This window comes from Lissotriton vulgaris, chromosome 5, assembly GCF_964263255.1.
Source record: "Lissotriton vulgaris chromosome 5, aLisVul1.2, whole genome shotgun sequence".
Taxonomy (NCBI): domain Eukaryota; kingdom Metazoa; phylum Chordata; class Amphibia; order Caudata; family Salamandridae; genus Lissotriton; species Lissotriton vulgaris.
In genome coordinates this window covers 1,618,004,048-1,618,025,720 of record NC_141693.1, presented here as the reverse complement: position 1 = coordinate 1,618,025,720, position 21,673 = coordinate 1,618,004,048, and the positions used below count along the sequence as shown (strand labels likewise).

Below are 21,673 nucleotides of genomic sequence, written 5' to 3'. Positions count from 1 at the left end.
CGCTTTGAAGCTTTTGCTCGTGTAACGCATTGGATACTTTGTTCCTTACTCATTTGCATCGCGCTTTGTGCTTGAAGACTTGGGAAAACAACATCGTTTATAATAGCTTGTTACACTTTAATTGCGCTTAGAAGCTGTTCATCTTGTAGCGCTTTGGAAACCTTAGGGTGCTCTTTTGCTTTGCATCAGTATTGTATTACGCTTTTAAGGCTGGTTATTTGGTGAATAGCGCTTTAAACGGAATTATTTTGTTATATCTAGGAGCCTTAGACTGCTTGCTGGCGTGCATTGTGCTGTTTTCACTTTCATTTCTGCCCTCCATTTTGTTGTTGGGATATCCCCTGGCCCGCCTCCACGATCCCGACTACCAGCTGACCCTCCCACGCTCCGCCCCTCCACCTTCCATTTAATACAGATGGTCCCACGCGCAGCGTCCACGCGCTACGGCCACGCCGAAGGTGCGCCAAAGGTAAGCCCATCTACGCCCGTCCGCGCCTGGACCGCGCCCAGCGCCAGAGCCCCTGGTCCTCGTAATGTCCACCCCTCCCGCATTACTTACGATGCCACCACCCTTCTAGCCCTTAACCCTGGCCGCTCCCCCATCTGCGTCCAAGCCGCTCCTGGACACACCCATGGAACCTTTTCCTGCAACTCCTGCAAGTTCGACGGCACCAAGAACAACACCTCATCTACGAACACACAACAGATATCCGATCCCAACCACCTAAAATGCATCCTGCTCAACACCCGCTCGGTCCACAGACACGCCATTGACCTCTGGAATCTACTCGACACCATCTCTCCGGACGTCGCCTTCCTAACAGAAACATGGATGAATGCCTCTTCAGCCCCAGACATCACCATTGCCATCCCGGAAGGCTATAAGATCATTCGCAAGGACCGTACCGGCCACACAGGAGGAGGCATCGCTATCGTCCTTAAGAAATCCATCCGCATCTCAACCAGCTCAGACGTCAATCTCGCCAACTCTGAACACCTTCACTTCCATATCCACATCGACCCCAAGACCACACTCAGAGGCACCCTCCCTTTACAGGCCACCAGGACCCCGCGGACAATTTAGTGAAGACATCACGGACTTCATCACTCCACACGCACTCCCCTCCGAGGACTACATCCTTTTGGGAGACCTCAACTTTCACCTTGAAAAGAACAACGACCGCAACACCTCCACCCTTTTAGACAACCTCGCAAACCTCGGACTTAAACAACTTGTCACTACCTCCACCCACATCGCAGGTCACACACTCGACCCTATCTTCACCTCCAGCAAACATGTCTCCTTCAGCCACACCACAGCTCTCCTTTGGACGGACCACAGCTGCGTTCACTTCACCTACAATAAGCCCACATCCAACAACCACCCCCAACCCACTCTGCAAAGAAACTGGAAGAAAATCACCATCGACCAGATCTCCTCATCGCTTCGTCAAAACCCCCCCGCCCACTCCTCAAACCCAGACCAAGCAGCCACCAACCTCACCCAATGGTTATCCAACAGCGCCGACATCCTAGCACCACTGAAAAAACGACAAATCACACTAGGCAGCAAGAAGGCCTCCTGGTTCAACGATGACCTTAAGAAATCCAAGAAACTCTGTCGCTCCCTCGAGAAGGCCTGGAAAAAAGACCCAACCACCAGCACCAAGGACGCCTTCAAAAACGCCACCCGCATACACCACCAACTAATCCGAAATGCCAAGAAAGCAGCTTTCAAGGACCGTCTAGATAACAACGCCCACAACAGCAAGGAATTATTCAACATCGTCAAGGAATTTACCAACCCCTCAGCCAACTCCAACGACATCACCCCCTCTCAAGCCCTCTGCGACTCCCTAGCCTCATTCTTCCACAACAAAATTGCAGACATCCACAACAGCTTCGACAACCAACCCGGAGACCAGCCCACCCAATCCCCTGCAAGACCCTCCCCTGAACATCCTCAATGACTGGAAGTCAATCTCCACTGAGGACACCATCCGTCTGATGAACTCTATCCACTCAGGATCCCCCACAGACCCTTGCCCTCACCACATCTTTAACAAAGCAGACTCCATTATTGCACCGCACCTCCGAGACGTCATCAACTGCTCCTTCAACTCCGCAACCTTCCCGGAAAGCTGGAAACATGCCGAACTCAGCGCCCTCCTGAAGAAACCCACAGCTGACCCCACCGAACTCAAAAACTATCGCCCTATCTCACTCCTTCCATTCCCGGCCAAAGTCATCGAGAAAGCGGTCAACAACCAGCTCGCCGCATTCCTCGAAACCAACAAATCCCTCGAATCCTCACAATCCGGCTTCCGAGCCAAGCACAGTACCGAAACCGCCCTCATCGCAACAACAGACGACATTCGAACTCTACTGGACAATGGAGACACAGTCGCCCTCATCCTCCTCGACCTCTCCGCAGCCTTCGACACGGTCTGTCATAGCACCCTTCTACAACGACTAAGAAACGTCGGAATCCAAGGAAAAGCACTGGAATGGATCACCTCGTTCCTCTCCGGAAGAACCCAGAGAGTCCGCCTTCCACCATTCAAGTCAGAGGCCACTGAAGTCATCTGCAGCGTACCCCAAGGGTCCTCACTCAGTCCCACCCTCTTCAACGTTTACATGAGCCCACTCGCGGACATCGTACGCCAACATAACCTCAACATCATCTCCTACGCCGACGACACTCAACTGATCCTATCACTCACCAGAGACCCTAACACGGCCAAAACCAACCTACACGAAGGAATGAAAGAAGTAGCCGAATGGATGAAGCACAGCCGCCTGAAACTGAACTCAGACAAAACAGAAGTCCTCATCTTAGGTACCTCCCCCTCCGCCTGGGACAACTCTTGGTGGCCAGCGGCCCTTGGAAAAGCACCCATCCCGACGGACCACGCACGGAACCTGGGCGTCATCCTGGATTGCTCACTCTCGATGAACAGACAAGTCAACGCCGTTTCTTCATCTTGCTTCAACATTCTTCGCATGCTCAAAAAAACATTTCGCTGGATCCCTACCGAAACTAGAAAACCAGTCACCCATGCTCTGGTCACGAGCCGACTGGACTACGGAAACGCCCTCTACGCCGGAACCACCGCAAAACTCCAGAAAAAACTACAACGCATCCAGAACGCCTCAGCCAGGCTCATATTAGACATCCCGCGTAAAGAACACATCTCTGATCACCTGAAAAACCTCCACTGGCTCCCCGTCAATAAGAGGATTACTTTCCGGCTCCTAACCCACGCACACAAAGCACTCTACGAAATCGGACCCGAATGCCTCAACACACGACTATCCTTCTACACCCCCTCCCACCAGCTACGATCCTCCAACCAAGCCCTTGCCATTGTACCTCGCATCAACAAAACCACCATGGGAGGTAGATCCTTCTCCTACCTAGCAGCTAAAACTTGAAACTCACTTCCCACTCACCTTCGCCTTACTCAGAACCACCTAGCATTCAGAAAGCAACTCAAAACGTGGATATTTGACAAGTAACTCCCCACCCTTCCTCAAGCGCCTTGAGACCCTCTGGGTATGTAGCGCGCTATATAAATCTATTGACTTGACTTGACTTGACTATCAATATGTAGCTTCTCAACCAATGCCTGATAAGGCAAGAGAACCAGGATCGCAATGTAAAAGTCGCGATCAGCGAAAAAAGCATCCAGACCAGTCGTAGCAACGGAACTCCTTCCAGCAGAGAGTGGGCTCGCACCTAAGGCAAGCCAGTCAGCAACCCGACCGCGGCCAACGCCAGTCACTATGCCGGCCCTACCTCAGATGTCCATCCCAGAGTTATATATACTGCCTCAGAACTGAGAGGTTTGAGTGTGGGAAATATGAAATCTTGTTCACCTCTTTACCTAGATAGCCCAGGCCCATTCTTGTGTACTCGCTGCAAACATAGGATTCACCCTCAAAATAGGAGGGGAAAAAAATACTTGTCAGGCATATCACATAACGGACAGCTTTAGGGCAGCCCTGATTAATGCCAATTCACTGCATAAACACGCGCTGTATATCTAATATCTATTAGTGGACAAATTTGTTGAATGAGGCTTCCTGACCTGATCTACAGTTGGACATTCCTGAAGACTATACATGTGTACAAGCGAATAGAACTGAAAAAAAGGAAGAGTCACCATTATATATAGGAAGGCTTTTAAATGCTAGACATTCCTGTTGTAGGATTTGAAAGAGGCAGAAGCCCTGGATTACAATATCTCTCCCAGCGCCAATCTATCTTTCTCTGGGGTGCTGGTCTATCGCCCGACAGGCTATGCGGGGGACTTCATAGCCTCTTTAGATCAGGCTTTAGCCCCCAAATGCATGAAATATGCTAATTGTACTATCTTTGGCGACCCCAACCTACATTTGGACCCTTTATGTACGAGCTTTTTGGAAACTTTAGCATCCCTTAACCTCACAAAAGTTGAAACTGGCCCTACACACAGAGATGGCCACGCAATTGATGGCATCCTATCCAAAATACTTGTACATTGGGAAACCCCTTAACCAATGTCCTGGACAGATAATTTCCTACTTCGTTTTTCCTGGCCTATGGATGGCGTCAAGGAGGGCAGAATACCCATTCAGGCACACAAGAAAAGACCTGTGAATAAGGTATCGTAGTCTGAGCTCAAGATAGCCCTCGATTAATCCAGACCAATGCACACGGGCAGAGCCACTAAAGACGATTTAGCCATAGATATTTGGATCTGGAAGGCTGCGGATACAGTACCACGCATGAGGGCCACTCAAATGGGAATGAAGGTGTGCTCAGCCCACTGGTTCACCCCAGACTTAGTCCAGAAAAGAGCATCTTGTAAAAGATTGGAAAGAGTTTGGCGAGAACACCATCAGGAAGTGGATACAATACAATGTAAACTGGCTATTAGTGTCTACCATAAAAATCTAAAACAAGCCTGAAACATCTTTTATAGCTATAGTATTATAAAGGGTGATAACAATGGAAAGGAGATCTTTAAGATTGTTTTTAGCTTCCTTGATCGGAAAATGCTGACCATACCACCGGACAAAAATCAGGCCATTTGTGATGGACTCCGTGATCTTTTGGAGGAAAAGATCATTAAAATCCAGGTCAAGCAGGGGAATTCTAGCCGACGTATCAATATGTTACCAAGCCCTGAGGTGCTGGCAGGACCTTCAGCAAGAGTTAAGCTGACCCGTTTTCTCCCCCCTATGATGGAGGAAGTGAGTGAGATGTTCACACTCCGCAGATCAGGGTCCCCGGATGATCCTTGTCCGCCTCAAATCTTGCAGACTGTAGTCGACAATATCGCTCCAAACACAGTCAGGATGATCTTCTGACCCCAGCAGGCAACCGTCCCTGTGTTTATTAGAGTTTTGCCAATGGGGCGCAAATTGTGACCTACCTCATGAATATGGACTGGTCAAGATCACTTCTTGTGGATTGATATCAAGCAGTTTGTATGCCATTAGGCTGCAAACGTAACAGTTTGGGGCACCACAAAGCTCCTCACTAAGGGCCCGATGTAGGTAATCCCAGATTACCGATTCTTAAATACCGAATCATACCGATTCGGTATTTAAGAGCTGCCAATCGGCGTTTAGGAAATGTTACCGATTTCATTACTGAATCGGTATGATTCGGTAATTTCCATTCATTCCTAGGCCCATAGGAATGAATGCCATTTACCGAATCGGTAAATACCGATTCGGTAATTGGGGAAAACATTGAAGGGTGGCAGGGTGTCACTTTGACACCCTGTTGCACCCCTCAATTGTACATGGGTGCACATGTTGCAGACATACATGCCCTTAGGGCATGTATGTCTGCAACATGCCACTGTTTAAAAAGCAAAAAAAAATGCTTTTTAAAGGGTTTTAATTTTTTACCACCAACTTCTAGTTGGTGGTAAATAACGAATTCTTAAACCCCTGTAGCACTGATTGCAGTGCTACCTACATGTCAAAATACAGAATCGGTAATTTTATGAATTCGGTATTTTACAGAATCGGAAAAATTACCGAATCTGTATTTTAACATGCCCCTACATCTCCATCTTCAAATACCGGTCGGTAACGGCCGAAATCGGCCGTTACCGACCGGTATTTGCCTTCCTACATCTGGCCCTAAGTCCTACTCTTATTAAAGTCTACGTTGCCCTGCCTGTAAAGCTCATCAGGTTATTTTATACTGACAATACCCAAATTGTCCTACTGTTTGACCAATTGCTTCGTATTACAAAATAACATTGTCACCTCGTTCTTCTTGAGGTAGTTTCCTGAACAAATAAAAAATAGTCTGAAGTTGTATGCTCAAAAAGATTAAATGAAAGGTGGCCTTTAGTTAGTTATGAATTGGAAGCAAAGCACTCAGACATGAGGTCTATTATTTGCCTTTAATTTCTAAACCCCTGGTTCAAACTTCCCCAACATCAGACATCCTGGTGTGCTCTTCTTGCCTATAATTATTTGGCAAATATAGAGCTTTCTGGCAAAGGATTGCAAAGGTTAACGGAATATCAAAGCAGGCTTCACAAACAAAATATAATCATTTTGCAAATGGGAATCACTTATATAGCTAAGAGGATCGTAGCATAAATCTAAGTAAACTAAAATTCTGAAACAAGTGCCTTTCAGTCGGATATTATTAGCAACACTTATTTTCATTCATGCTGAAATTGCATGTGGGAAAACCGCAGTTTCGTCTAATGAATGAATACAGAAACAGCTTATGTCAGTTTTTTGTTTCATCGTATTTGTTGTATCATGGTAGTTTGTCACATCTTTTTTTTAAAAATAGGTTTACTGGGAAAAGTGGAATGAAGGGGTTATGTTTATGTAAACTTGTCAAATGGGTGTGCGTACTAAACATATTACAGGCCACACAGGCGTGCAACGAGCCACTTGGCAAGTTACAGTTTACATACAAAACATGATACCAAGCGGATTCATAATCATACTGAACTCATTGAGTACTCGTTTTTAGGTTTAAATCTTTTTATTTGAAATCTGCACCTGGAAAACAAGGTAATCAATGCAAGTATTACATAGCCCTCATCAATCAGAAACGTGGGAAGGGTTATGAGAATTCTCAGCAGAGTGAGCATAGTAGTCCAAACTCTTCCCAACCAACAGCAAGATGGAAAGACATGAGGTATAACATAATGCCAACCAGGCGAAACCCCCACCCCACACCCCCCAGACCCCCCTTTGCCCCTCCACCTGGGAATTTAATGCAAGTTAACGTGATGTGTTTTTGTGACGTCAAAACAAAGTTTCTGCCCTAAGACACTTGCACTCACTTTAATAAAATCTAGGGATTGCATTCTATGATATTAAGAACTCAAAGGTATCACAGGTTAAGGGTCCTGAAGTGACAGACTTCTCTCACAATAGCTGCAGACAAATATTACTGAAGAAACAGGTGTTCTTATAACTCAGTGTAACAGCACTGAATTTACCAACTTCGGAAGGAGGAAGAGCTGAATCACCACTGCTGTAATGTCATCAAGTGCTTAGCTCAGAGAATCCTCTTGAGATCAAAAGAGGTCCCTCCATCAACGCATTACCATCTTTAGCTTTGAAACAATCTATTATATTTGTCTCACAACTTAATATGGCTACTGAGGGGGCATGAGCGTTTCACTGGATTTTATGAGGGGCCTCTCACTATCTGCTACAGAGATTCTCATGCCTAAAGCCGAGTAGTAAGGATGAAGTAAAGTCTACCAGATTAAATCGTACGCCAAGAGTACCAAGTGTGTTCCTTGGGATTCAATACCCAGAGGCACATAGAGATAAAATGAATTACCCAGAAATATAATCCAGATTTCCTAGTCGGCAAAGTATGTCAATAACCCACTAAAACCATTAAAACAAAACCATTTAAACAAGCATAACTAAACTAAGCTTTTTGAACTTGGATGCCTTAATTTACCTTTTAGTACTAAATTAACCTGGAGAAAAAGACATAAGACTAATCTTTTTTATTTTAATACAAATTTTAGAATGTAATTTCCATTAATTACGGCTATTCCCAAACTATTCCTAAAAAGAGATAGATAGATTGTTTGTTTTAACACTTGTGGCACTTTGCAGTTACAGCTCATACTTTTCGGCAATTGAGCCTCTACTTTGTAGGAAGGATAATGTTACTTACCCAGTAAGCATCTGTTCTTGGCATGTAGAGCTGTAGATTCACATGCCTTGCATACTCCTACCATCTAGTGTTAAGTCCGGATGTTTGGAAGTTGTTTTTCCTTGAAGAAGTCCTTACAGTCACGAGGTAAGGGGACTCCTCCTTTTGGTAACAACGAGCATGGGCATCGACTCCATTGTTAGATTGTTTCGCCACAGAGGGTGATAATGGAGTAAGTGAGTGTCAAATAGAGCTTTCCATGGGTATGTATATAAAGTGAGAACTACAATAGCTAGATGTGACCGGGGAGGCAGGTGGGCGCATGTGAATCTACAGCTCTACATGCCAAGAACAGATGCTTACTGGGTAAGTAACATTATCTGTTGAGGCATGTGTGCTGTAGATCACATGATTTGCATAGGACAGAAAAGCAGTATGCTCCCAAAGCAGTGGCTAACTAGTAGCTGCTGTAGTTGTTTTAAACAGTGTTTGGAGTACGGCCTGGCCTATATTAGCTTGCTGCCTTGCGAACACATCTACACAATAGTGTTTGGTCAATGTGTGCGATGTAGACCATGTTGCTGCCTGAGAGATGTCGGCTAGGGGAATATTCCTCAAGAAGTTCATAGTAGCCCCTATTTTGCAAGTGGAATGTGCTCTAGGTTGCACTGTTAAAGTACTCTTTGCTTTCGCATACCATGTTTGTATACATTTGACAGTCCATCTAGAAATGCTTGATTTAGAAATGGGATTGCCCTTGTGTGGTGGAGCAAAAGCAACAAATTTGCTTTGTTTTGCAAAAGTCTTTTGTTCTTTCTATATAATAAAGTAAAGCTCTTCTAACATCAAGGGTGTGTAGAGCTCGTTCTGCCACTGAATCAGGTTCAGGAAAGAACACAGGCAACTCAACTCATTGATTGATGTGAAAGGAAGACACCACTTTAGGTAAAAACTTAGGGTTAGTATGAAGAACCACTTGGTCTCTGTGAAGCTGAAAAAAGGGTTCTTTAAGGTTAATGCAGTTGACACCTATGCATTGGCTCGAAGGGTGGACCCATTAACCGTGTAAGTACTATGTTGAGATTCCAAACTGGTGGAAATCTTGGTTGTATTTCCCTTTTTATTCCTTCTATAAAGGCTTTAATAACTGGTACTCTGAATAAGAGTTGTCAATTTTGTAAGTACGTATCTATTGCAGATAGATGTAAGCGGATGGATGTTTAGGCTAGTCCAGATTACTGTAAGTGTAACAAGTAACAGATGATGTTCTGTATGGAAGCATGTAATGGATTGATATTGTTATTATTACAATATATAACAAATCTTTTCCATTTAGCTGCATAAAATGCTCTTGTAGTCGGTCTTCTGGCCTTTTTCAGAATATTCATAAAGTCTGGTGGAAGATTTAAATATCTAACAAAAGAGAGAGGGACCCACTTCCAAAGGGATGGGGTACCAACTATTGACAATGTCAAAACAGAGATTCCCTTTGGACAAGTAATCACAGCCACAAATGACAAAACATACAGCAACAATATCAGCAAACTCAGAGCAATACACTAGTAAACCAGTTTCTGAAACAACAAATGGATTCCAAATGTACAGTTTTATTAAATTAAAAAATGAAGTTAAAAACCAAGTTTAAAAAGATATCAATCAAGGGAAAACAGACAATATATCAAAACACAAATTTTCTAAAGTTCATCACATAAATTCCTAAAACTCTACCAAGGGAGATACTCTAAAGGGTGTTATTCAGCATCAATCAGAATAATCCTTTGATTCTACAGTTGATTCTCTCCCCCAATCCTCAACGCGTTTCGACGGGCCTAGTGTCATATAGCCGTCTTCCTCAGGAGAAATATTAGCTGTTTTCCCAAATAACTTAAAAGAAAGCGTGGTATCCTAAAATGGATGGTTATATCCCAACTTTCACCAGGATGTAGTTCCTGTTGCTAAGCAATTTCGGATAGATAATGTTGAAGATTCTTATGTATACTCTCTACGGTCATATCAATGGATATTTTGTCAGACCTCTTCGACGAATAGATATATTAATCTTTTCATATTACTTCCATCAAAAAACATGAGAATGTCTTGCTTGCACGCGGTAACTAGGTTCCGTATTTCTAAAAATATTTCGAGCAAGGGTTCCAATTAGTGGCTTCTTATGCGAGCCAGCTCAATTATCATTAGGGATGCGTTCGTCTTCCCAGTCGTTAAAATGCTGATTCTTTAAAAACGGACCGAATAGATTCCCGCGTTTGTGCTCCGTGATGTATGATAGAATCCATTTGTTGTTTCAGAAACTGGTTTACTAGTGTATTGCTCTGAGTTTGCTTATATTGTTGCTGTATGTTTTGTCATTTGTGGCTGTGATTAACTTGTCCAAAGGGAATCTCTGTTTTGACATTGGAAGATTTAAATAACCAAACTCTATGACTTCTGGAGCCATATCGCCAGGTTGAACTCTTTGGGGCAGAGGATTTAATATTTTGCATTTTCTGCAGATGTAAATAGCTCTATGTGAGGGAATCCCCATTATTGAAAGTACTGTAGGAGAACCTGGGGATAAAGTTCCCACTCGTGGATTTGGTGTCTCTGTCTGCTTAGGAGATCGACAATCTGTTGTTTACACCTGAAAGGTGTTCGGCTAGGAGATAAATTCTGTGGTGTATTGCCCATTTCCAAATGTTTTGTGCTAGGCGCGACAGTTGGAGAGAATGTGTCTCTGCTGTTTTTGTATGTAATACATTGCGGTCATGTTGTCTGTGCAAACTAGGACAGCTTTGCCTATTAGGTGAATTTGTAAGACTTTGAGCACTAGCAAGACTGCTAGTAGCTCGAATTGGTTTATGTGGAGATCGTTCGGCTGTTGACTCCACAATCCTTGTATTGTGTGATATTGTAGGTGAGCACCCTAACTAGTCATTGATGGGTCTGTCGTAGCATTGTCTGTGTAACCGGGTCAACAAAGGACCGCCCTTTGGACAGATTTTGTGCGTTTCACCACTGCAGAGTGATGGGTGCGGCCGTCCACCAACACTGGATCAGTTAGACAACCCTGTGATTGGTTGCACTGACTAGCTAAACATTGTTGAAGGGGACGCATGCGAAGCCTTGCATGAGGTACAATTGTTATGCAAGACGCCATCATTCCCAGCAGTTGCATGAAAACTTTCGCTGGTAATGAGTGATTGGCCTGAAAGTAATTGAGAAGAGACTGAATGTTGCGAATTCTGGCTGTTCTGGGTGATGCTAGAGCTTTTTGAGTATCTATAGTACCTCCCAGATTGGATTGTGTTTTTGAAGGTTAAAGATGAGATTTCACCACATTCACCGTAAATCCCAGTTGATAGAGCAGACAAATTGAAGCTTGACTGTGTTGAGAGACACTTCTGGTAACTGCTGGATTTGATGTGCCAATCGTCCAGATAGGGAAAGACATGGATCTGCGGTCTTCTCAGATGGTCTGCAGTTACTGCCAGGCATTTGGTAAACATTCTGGGAGCAGTGGTGACTCCAAACGGTAGTACTTTGACTTGGTAGAAATGTCTCACTATCACAATCCTGAGATACTTGCGATGAGCGAGGTAAATTGGAATATGGAAATATGCGTCCTTTAAGTCTAGAGTAGCCATAAAATCGCCTTGTTGTAGAACTGGGAGCATTTGCGGAAGTGTCACCATGTGGAAATTATGTGACAGTATGTACTGATTGAGTTCTCTGAGGTCTGGAATAGGCCTCAAAGAGGCGCCCTTCTTGGGAATTCGAACATATAGGGAGTAAACCCAAGACCCTTAATATTTTAAAGGGACTGGTTCTTTGGCTTCTTTGAGCAGTAGAGACTCTACTTCATGTTTGAGTAGGTGTATATGTTCTGGGGACATTTTGTTAACACGAGGTGGAATGTTTGGAGGATTGTTGATAATAACAACAGACAAATGGGGTGTTAGGAATTATCCAAAATGGTTATTGCCTGTAGCTTGACTGGCAAATGGGAAGAAACTGTTGAAGACATCCCCCGACAGGTGTTAAATGATCGGGGGGGATGGGTAAGTCACGGTTTACTGGGGGAGGGAGAGCTACGTGGAGCGGAACATCTGCCATTACTGTTGTTTCCTCTATATCCTATTTGAAGATTAGGACGAGAAGGATTAAACCTAGTATTCCTCTTCTGTAGTGGAATTGTATATGGAATGTCCTCGGACTCTGGTTTAATGATTTTGAGGCAGTTTATTCATCAGATGTCCTGTAACTGGATTAACGTACAGTTCTTTTTGTCTAGGATGTTTTGGGAGGTGGAAAGGAAAAATCTGATCCCGTGTTCTAGGAGGAACTACTTTCAATTTCGGCACCGACGACTTCGGTACCGGAATATATTGCCCGTTCAGTGCAGAAGGTTTCGGCTCCGAAGAAAATTTGGATTTGTATGGCGAATGTTTTGGCTCTGAAGAGTGTTTTGGCTTTGAGCTCCCTAGTTTCGGCTCTGACCCCATTTTAGGTCGACTCGGTGCCCCAGCGGGAAGACTTGATTACTTGTTCTGGTGCCGGACCCGAAGGCGGGCATTAGAAACATCTTCTCGGTGCCGACTGTGACACAAAGGAAGGGGTGACACCGAAGCCTTATGTTTGATTTCAGGGCAAGGGGTGTTCTGTAATCACGCAACCTTGACCCAATGGTAAGTCCTCTTCTATCTCAGAGTCAGTTTTATGCACCGAGATGGACTGCTCCTCCATCTCCTCTTTGGCACCTTGTGTGTCAAACTCCTCCTGCTCAGAACCTTCGCCGAAGATGTCCGCCATATATGGAGAAGTGTGGCTCAATGCTTAGAGCGTCAGACCTTGATGCAGAACGCTGGCCAGGGACCAGGGTTCGATTCCCGCCTCGGCGGGTTTCGGGCTTAAATTCCTCTGACCGGATATTCTCGCCTCAGTGCCGGTTCTAAGCATGGGTCCCACGCTGCAACTCTGGGCAATAGCTTGCTTAGTCTCCACAAAGGCCCCCTGATACACAAGGGATGCCTAGTTTCACCATGGGATGCCCAGGAGTGGACACCCCACAAGGAAAAGCCAGGAGGGGTTCCCTTGTGGTAGGAGTACAAGCGCCGGGATGCCTCCGGGTCACTGTTCGCGCTATACAAATACGCCACACATTTACATATTTGACGTTCTGGTTCTGCAATTCACAGAAAGTCTTTTTAGATCTAAAAGATCTGCACGCGTCGCAGTCCTGTTCGATGTACTCGAGGGACAAGCATTCATGCGAGTCGGTGCATGGGTACTGCTCGTGGCACCGAGGACAGAATTAGAATGGAGTCCCTACCATCGACTGCGAAGTGGACCGACGCGGTCAGGCCTGACGGCCTTCCATGAGTTACCCATTCGAAATTGAAGTCTTTCTTCGACCGATACGATATGCGGAGAAGTGGGATATGCGTACAAAAACAACACAATCAAGGGTCGAGTGGATTGCGCAACGAGGGCATCCGAAGAATGGCTTCGAACTGTAGAGCAGCAATTCACATCCAAACCCGATGGCCGGAAAAAACATTCTAACAAAAGAGTCGATGCCCATGCGCGTTGTTACCAAAAGGAGGAGTCACCTTACCTTGTGACTGGAAGGACGTCTGCGAAGAAAAACAACTTGCAAACATCCGGACCCAACACTAGATGGCAGGAGTATGCAAAGCATGTGATCTACAGCACACATGCCTCAAACACCATGTTTCAAGTCGACCAGAAAATCGTGCTATAAGCACTGACAGTCTTCAAATATGTTTTATGTCCACAAAAACCTCCTGCTTTGCAGAAAGTAATACACAAGCCAGAATGGTGGTGCTACATAAAATAAGGGTTCTAGAGGGGGAAAGGTCTTTCAGGAGAGGTGATAATTCTACTGGAATGCATGTGTTTTCTGTTTGATGGAAGCCTCAGTAAGGGCTTGTGTTTTGCACAGACTCGCCTTGCGTGTTCCCATGCTCATGTTGTAGAATGTCGGAGAACTTTACCTGCCATGTCTGTGTGCAGTGACGACCATATGCTGAATCATTCCATCAGGGCAGCACATGCGACAGTGCACATGCCGAGGTCTGCGAAGGACGGGCTGAGTGATGCGTGGCCATTGCTCTACACCGTCTCCTGGTCCCCGGCGCATTATTAGGAAGGAGAATCTTTCCCATAATGTACTAGGATTCTGTTGACAAAAGATCAGCTTATTAGCCTGAATTAAGAGCTTCTTCAGAATATCTATTTGCGATACAGCTTGCTGCAAAGGCTCTACTGTAAGTGGATCTGCAATAACACACTGGTGTTCAATATGCTCCAATAAAGCGAGGGATACGTAAAGGTTAGTTTTTAGAGTGCAGGTACAACAACAATGTGCAAAACCTCTACCATCCTTTTCTAGTCTAGAGACCCCTCGCCGCATCCTTCTGACCCTTGTGGGTAACTCCAGTTAGAATATTAGCTGCAACAAGAAGACATATAGAGGATCACTTCAAGGTGGGAGGGCTAGAAGGTGCGTATGAGTGGTGAGGGTATCTAGTATGTCTTTCAAACTGTTAGCACTAAATACTGAACCCTCATAGATAATGCTGCACATGACGCTTTCTAAAACACCACCATCTTCAACCTCAAACATGATGCTAACGCTTTAACTGCTATTACAATCATGTGCTACAGATATAACCCTCAAAGGCACACCCCAATAGTACTGCTCTGATCTGTCAGGGACAAACAAAACAAGGGTTCTTGTCCCACTGTTCCAGACTTGCACCCTCTTAAATGCAATTCCAAAGACCCCCAGGCCACAACGAGAGGCATAGGTGGCCTCAGTCAAGGCAAGTATAAACTTCTGGTAAGTGCTGGTGGCGTAGTTATAGCCTGTGCTTCACCAGATGCCTATGAAGAGTTGAAGCGTTTAAGGGACTATAAGTCTCAGGTGCATTAGTGAGGTGACCATCTTGAGTGGTTCTTTGCTTAAAGAAGCCCCACCCAGATGGGAAACAGCGTTTACAATGCTGTCTCCACAGCGCAATGCCATTACAATGCGGTCATTACAACGACTGCGTTGTCAGTACGCAATACCATTACATCGCAAGTCATTACAACTACTTGCTGTAGGGGGCACACTGGTATTGGATTTAAAATACAACACCTTCCCTGCTGTTGCTCAAACTGGAGTAGGAATAGTAAATATTACTATTCCTAAGTCCAGCGAGCCCCCTAATGCAAGTAGTTGTAATGACTTGCAATGTAATGGTATTGCGTACTAACAACGCAGTTGTTGTAACTACCACATTGTAAGGAGCTATATTCAACACAGATACACACGTTCACTATTGACGATCACGAAGAAAGTGTGTTGGTGATTTGCCTTCGCTATATAGGAATTTACATTAACTTTTTTTCCCTTGTTCTCCACAGTGAGGATTGTCGTTGAGCACAATACTGAGAACAAAATAGGAATGCTTTCAAAAGCCCCACACACCGTCCGATGGGTGTTATGATAGAATAGCATTCTCCCAGCATTTTCTGTAATCGAAAGTTCTGTCAAAGACCGGGACAGTAGGGAGGGCATACAGGGTATAATGACTGGGTCAAGGACTAAAAGTAATGAAGATTACCAGTAAGTAATTGGGGCACTGGTGGCATCCATAAGTATGGTAGAAGCACTGTAGGTCAAGACATTTCTTGAAACATACTAGAACAACATTGAAGACAGACCCCGAGAGGCTCTAGCATTTCTTGTAAGAGATTGAGAATGCTCTGTCTGGGATCTTAATTTAGAGCAGACAATTCACATTTTGATTTTGTTATCTCTAAGTTGAAGTGAGTAGAGAGTAGGTTTGTATGCATGTGGATGCAAAGAAATTCCATTTCAGCAATCAAGAAGACTGGACGAAATTAGTGGAGTTCCTTTGTCCAGTAACCACACGTAAGTTCTATAACAAACTGGAAGTGAATGGGATAGATGATAATTCCAGTGGTAGGCAGCTGGCTAAGGAGGCCTAGCGTTTCGGAGTGACCCTCAGAGGTCTGCCTCAGGTAGCTGGGGTCTGTCTTCGCCTCGTTGAGTCATCCTCCTACTTGCCAGTCCAGTTTCTACCACAAGAAAATATGTCTTACCAGTTGTAGCTTCACAGTTTAATCCAGACCTGCTTCTAACCTAGTTATGAGTGGTAACCTGCTAAGGTTCAGCTCCTGGATCATCCAACGTTCTTTCCTCTATACTTCAGTAAGGCTCTTGCGTGGATGCAGAATTAAACACTGAATGAATGAATGGTCGGAGGATCGAATACTTTTCCTCCCAGATGGCCAAGCTCGCCCTAAGGCAGCCTGAAACTTCCACTATTTTGGGGCCCCTCAAATCATGAAGAGGCATATATCCTAGATGTAACCACCTCATCTCGAGGTCATGTAACACTGCTGTTACTTTTAAGCGGGACTAAACTGGCTTCCGTGAACTTGGTATTAGGCTCGGTCAGGAAACCATGCATTACAAAATGAAATCTGCGGCGCGGAGAGAGGAAGGATTCTTGCTGGCAGGGAGCTTGAGGTAATTTCAGAGGGCTGGTGGTACACCACTCTCATCCACTGAGAAAATGCCAGAAGGGAGAAGAATGATTGTGTATGTGGAGGCACACACGTCTGAGACAGACCTTGGCCAGCCTGACACAAAACAGACCAGCATCCTGAGGTGCACTACACATCTGCATTTTCTTAAGCAGAAAAGAGGGGATAGGTTAATTTTTAAGATGTGGATCTCAGAGAGGCCAACATAGTCAGATGTTTCTAATAATGTGAACTAATTCCTGAAGAAATCAAGAACTGGGCAAGGGAGTTTATAAAGTTGAACGCATCAAGTTTTTAATCCTTGGGAAAGTACGGGGAAAAAAAGCTGCTAATTTTACATTTTGATCACAAATAGACTATTCTGTGTCTATGTTTCCTAACAAAGAAGATAACATGGTTATGCAACTTGCTTTCATACAACAAGAGCATGCAAATTTGCCCTAAGCTGTCATTTGTCAACACACCCTACTTTCCATATTACATCAGAGTCGAGAGATTAATGCGTGCTGCTCTAATACTTACCCAAGAAAAGGGCAGGGGCTGGTACGCTTGAATGAAATTGCAGGGCACAATATGAGTCTTAGCCAGTAGAGGGCACGGCAGTGTGTGCGGGCACTGATGAAAAAAGGAAATACAAATTTGATGGATATCACCATGAAGTATCTGCATGGCTCTGTACAGTGAAACATGAATGTAATGTCTCTGACTTAACACATTTACATTGCCTTATAAAGCGATTGGACGACATTGATAGAAATATACAGATAGATGAATTCTGGCACATGAAGCAAGAAGTTTGGTTACAGCAAGGACGTATTATGCAAAAGGAAGCAAGCATCATACAGAATTATTTTTAACAATCACCAAGTAAAGCTTTCTGATTTAGTTTGATACTATTAAAAAATTATATTTCCATCTCCCTTCAGAACTACAAAAAGACTGCTTTCCCAATTACTTAAACATGTTTTTAAATATTTGTACAGTTCATTGACAAGCTATTTAAATGCTGTGTGCCCCACACGAGTGCCAGGCAGTTCACTTCACAAAATCTTGTAACTTTTTAATCAGAGAAAGAAATGTATACATCAATCTCCATGATAAAATACGCAGCATTTTGTAAGAAGACATAGGCTGTCAAACGTACAGCACATGTGACAAGATAAAAACAAGACTTGAAGGCATCTGTGCTACTCATTAACTGAATGAAGAGAACACCTTTCATTTCCAGCTCAAACTTCCTCACCAGACAGGGCAAGTCAATCCAAAAAGTAGCTCACCCTGATAAAATCTGACTGATCATAGCGAGTGGGAGAGCTCATCTTTCAAGGACAGAGGGAATTATGCTTTCTCCGTGACAAATAGAAAGTAACAGGGAGCCTCAAGTTTTGGGATTTGCCATAATTACAGGACAAATGAGTTATTTCCATTTCTGAGGTGATTGAATATCTTTACAAGTTAATAATAAATAGGTAATGTTACAGAATGCAAAATAAATATCCCATCATATTAATCCTAACCAAAAAATGTCTAACAAGCAGGTCATATGCAGTTTACTTACTGAGGTATTTATAACTGTCTTATAAAATCTTTTACAAGGTGAGTATAGAAACCCAAATCCATTTTGTCTGTGCTAACATCTTCAACGTTAACTGTAACATTCAGGAAAGCCCTGAAGACCTGGGTTTTCTCGCTTACCGATGCTGCTTGTAAAGCTCTAGTGTAAAGGGTGTAAGGTCCTTCGAATTGCCTCAGCTAACCAACCTATTCCAACTGGGCTGGTATTAAGCGCCAAGATGCTCCTTGGAGTGGTAGTAGCGCTATAGAAATGTATTTTACATTACATTACATTAAACCTTACACATGCCAACTAGGACATCCATTCATTGCTTAAGAACGATAACAGAAAAAAGGACCAGTGCTGTGAAGTTCGATGCTGAAATATCAATCTACTTTTAAAGAAATAAAATCAAAATCTATGAAATTCCTCAAGGGAACTGGTTTGCCATTAGTGCAGAACTTTTCACAGTGTGAATTTCTGGTGCAAACTCGAGTACAGGCTGCACATAAGAGGGTAGACCTATAGTTCTGATTGAGCTTTCACACCAATCAATCCAACTGCATAACATGAAGCACATTTGGACCAACAAAGATGATAGAGTATTGGATTGCAAACCATGAAGGTTTTAGTAAAAGATTTTAACAGTTACAAAGTCAAATCGTCAAATTTGTTAGGAGCCAATAGCCAATGCATGAATGCATTTATCAACATAATCAAAGGAAATCAAAACCATAATTGCAAAGACAAACTAATAAATGTTGCCTCAAGATAGCACAAAGCACGCTGATTTCCCTTAATGGGAAATCCCTGTTCGGCTAAACGAGAAAAAAAATTGTGAAGTTTGGGAGAGGTCAGAGAGAAGGTATCAGAATGTAAAGCCCCTAAAAGGCTAAGTCTATAGATCAACTAAAGCTTCGGCTAGTAAGCGGGGAAGACATTTGCACATAAGTCAGTTGAACTCCATCGGACATGGAAAACATATCTGCTCTAATTTGGAACGGCATCTCTGTCTAAAAGAAGATGTAAATGGAACTGAACTTAAATGCTGCAAACACATTCTTAAACACGACAGGCTTCTAGCATTATCAGTAACAAGTAAACTTTCAGAACAGCCAACCAAGCAAGTGAAAACAGCTCGCAATCTCATTAATATATACACAACTTTACACAAGCAGGCTCCGCATGCGACCTTCAAGCTCAGCAGATAAGACATACGGGCTGTTCGGACTCAAACATTAGGCATCTTAAATGCAGCTTCAAGTTGTCGACAACTAACATAACGGTCCACATTTCACAAGGAAGGTAATCAACTAACATGTGCCCTTTTCAAAATGCAGGTCTACCTTACCTAGAATCAATTGAAATTTGGAAAATGTGAAAAATACAAAGGCCTTTAGCATGTTACTGTAGCTATGTGTGCACAAAACATTTAACAACGAAATTTGTTAAACCTCAAATATAGAAATAGAAAATCTATAGTTTGCTTTTAAAAAAGTTACAGGTTTACGGTGGTGTTCTCTGGCTTAACTCCACCAAATTGGAATTTCAAATCATAGATCTTTAGCAACTTCCTCAAAGCTAAATAATCCGCTACGGAAAGATGGTTCGAAATACATGATTAACGGCATATGGAAAATTGGAATTTTGACCTATACTTGTTAGATTAATCTAGGAAAATGGAAGTTCTAATTTGATGGCACTCACTCTTCAACAAGATTTGGTCAGATTACACTTCTCAATAATCATATTCAAACTCATGCTTGTCAAAACCAAACCCCCTCCACTATGAAAAAAATGAAAACTGAGCTTGGAAAACCTTGCCCATCTGAACCAGACATCTGAGCCCCAAATTTGAACGCCTTAACAAATAACATTATAAAAATTAATAATATCCCCGTCATGGCAAGGTGCTCTGATCATACCGATTTACAAAAAAGGTGAGCGTAACACCCCCTCTATATATAGACTAAATGAGTGGATGCTACAAAACAACATTCTGGAGGAGTCTCAAGCAGGCTTATTACAGTATTACAGTATTATTATTAACCTTGCCCATCAAAAGCATATTCATGAACCAGTGCATCTGCCGTCCATTGAGGGGTGCATCACATCTGCAAAACTCACTAAAGAGAAGAATTGCTACAAGATAATATGCATATACTGCACGGGTCTTAAATATTATGAAGGAAAAAAAGTAATATTTTAAACAAAGACTACATATCTGCAGTATTAATGTACAGAGATGTGGAATGGATTAATGAGCATAGAAGAAGAGGATGTAGTACTCACCGGAGCGAAAATATGCCCTCGTCTGTGCACCTTACTCTCTTGCTCCTCGTCCAGCTGTACAGAGAAAAGGCCAGAATAAGAGACCTCATCGGCTCCATGTACATAATGAATGTTAGTTTTTGACAACCGAAAATAAGATCAGAAAATAAGAATAGATCCCGAGCCTTCGGGTCCGAAGGCTGACAACCCTTGGCCAATACACTCACAACTAGATAAACACATCTTTACAAACTCCTCCTCTGGTTCAAACCACCAACATCAAAGCACACAGCATTCACTTGACCACACCTTCTGTTACAACTTGAATAAGGGGCGAAAATGTGCTCAACAAAACACACTCAGGTAACCTTGCATGGAAGGCTTTAATTGTTCAATTAATTGTATTGCTCACTTTATCTACTGATGTTCGCATGATGCATTATAAGTTAAGGGAGTGTGCATCAGGGGCACAGAGCAGACAGGGACAGATGCCTGTTTTTTCTGCTTATTCTGTGCAACATTAGAGGAACTGAAGCTCATAGTGCTACTGCTCACATGCCTCGAGGTGTTAACACCAGTTGAATTTTCCCTCATTAGCTACCCACGATTCGATTCAGGCCCAAACATTAGGGGTGAGATATTAATACTGAGTAGTCTCCTATGCAGAGAGTGTTAACCACTATTGAAGCTCCAAGCAACTCGAAATGAGGCTTAACTAAAACCTATGGCATGTCTCTGGCTAAGAACAGCTTTAATCCTGATAAACTCCAGAAGGAAAGTCTACTTTCCTGAATTTTGACTTACTTTCAGGATAGCATCTCTGGCCTCCATCAGTATCTGATGACCTTCCTTTGTTCCATTTTCAATTAAAACCTGGATAATAATAAACACTATAAGTTACTTTTTAGGAACATATGTATCATTTTGTAGACATTGATGTGCCTAAAAGAATGTGTTCATTTACACGGAGCTGTAAATTCTGAGAAAAGCATAATCCTAATCCTGTAAAATACTGAGTGATATACCGGAGGTGTATTAAAAACAAAATGGCAGAAAAAAAACATTTCATTTTCCAATATCTGTAAACATATTAAAATTCTTGGTAGCCAAAATGATAG

At 43.3% G+C, this 21,673-nt stretch overlaps 1 protein-coding gene across 4 annotated transcripts in view; it reads right to left on the bottom strand.

The window, feature by feature from the left end:
- METTL17 (methyltransferase like 17) overlaps positions 1-21,673 on the bottom strand; it is a 192,799-nt gene that overhangs the window by 5,788 nt on the left and 165,338 nt on the right. For all 4 annotated transcript variants that reach the window (XR_015296048.1, XR_015296049.1, XM_086923766.1 and 1 more), the window contains exons 10-13: positions 21,360-21,428; positions 20,577-20,630; positions 17,252-17,344; positions 14,164-14,348 (exon numbers count right to left, since the gene is read on the bottom strand). Coding sequence is in view for 2 of the 4 variants with exons in the window: in XM_086923766.1 (XP_086779892.1) it covers positions 14,164-14,348; positions 17,252-17,344; positions 20,577-20,630; positions 21,360-21,428 (401 nt within the window). In the remaining 2 variants the exon portion in view is untranslated. The remainder of the gene's footprint in view (positions 1-14,163; positions 14,349-17,251; positions 17,345-20,576; positions 20,631-21,359; positions 21,429-21,673) is intronic.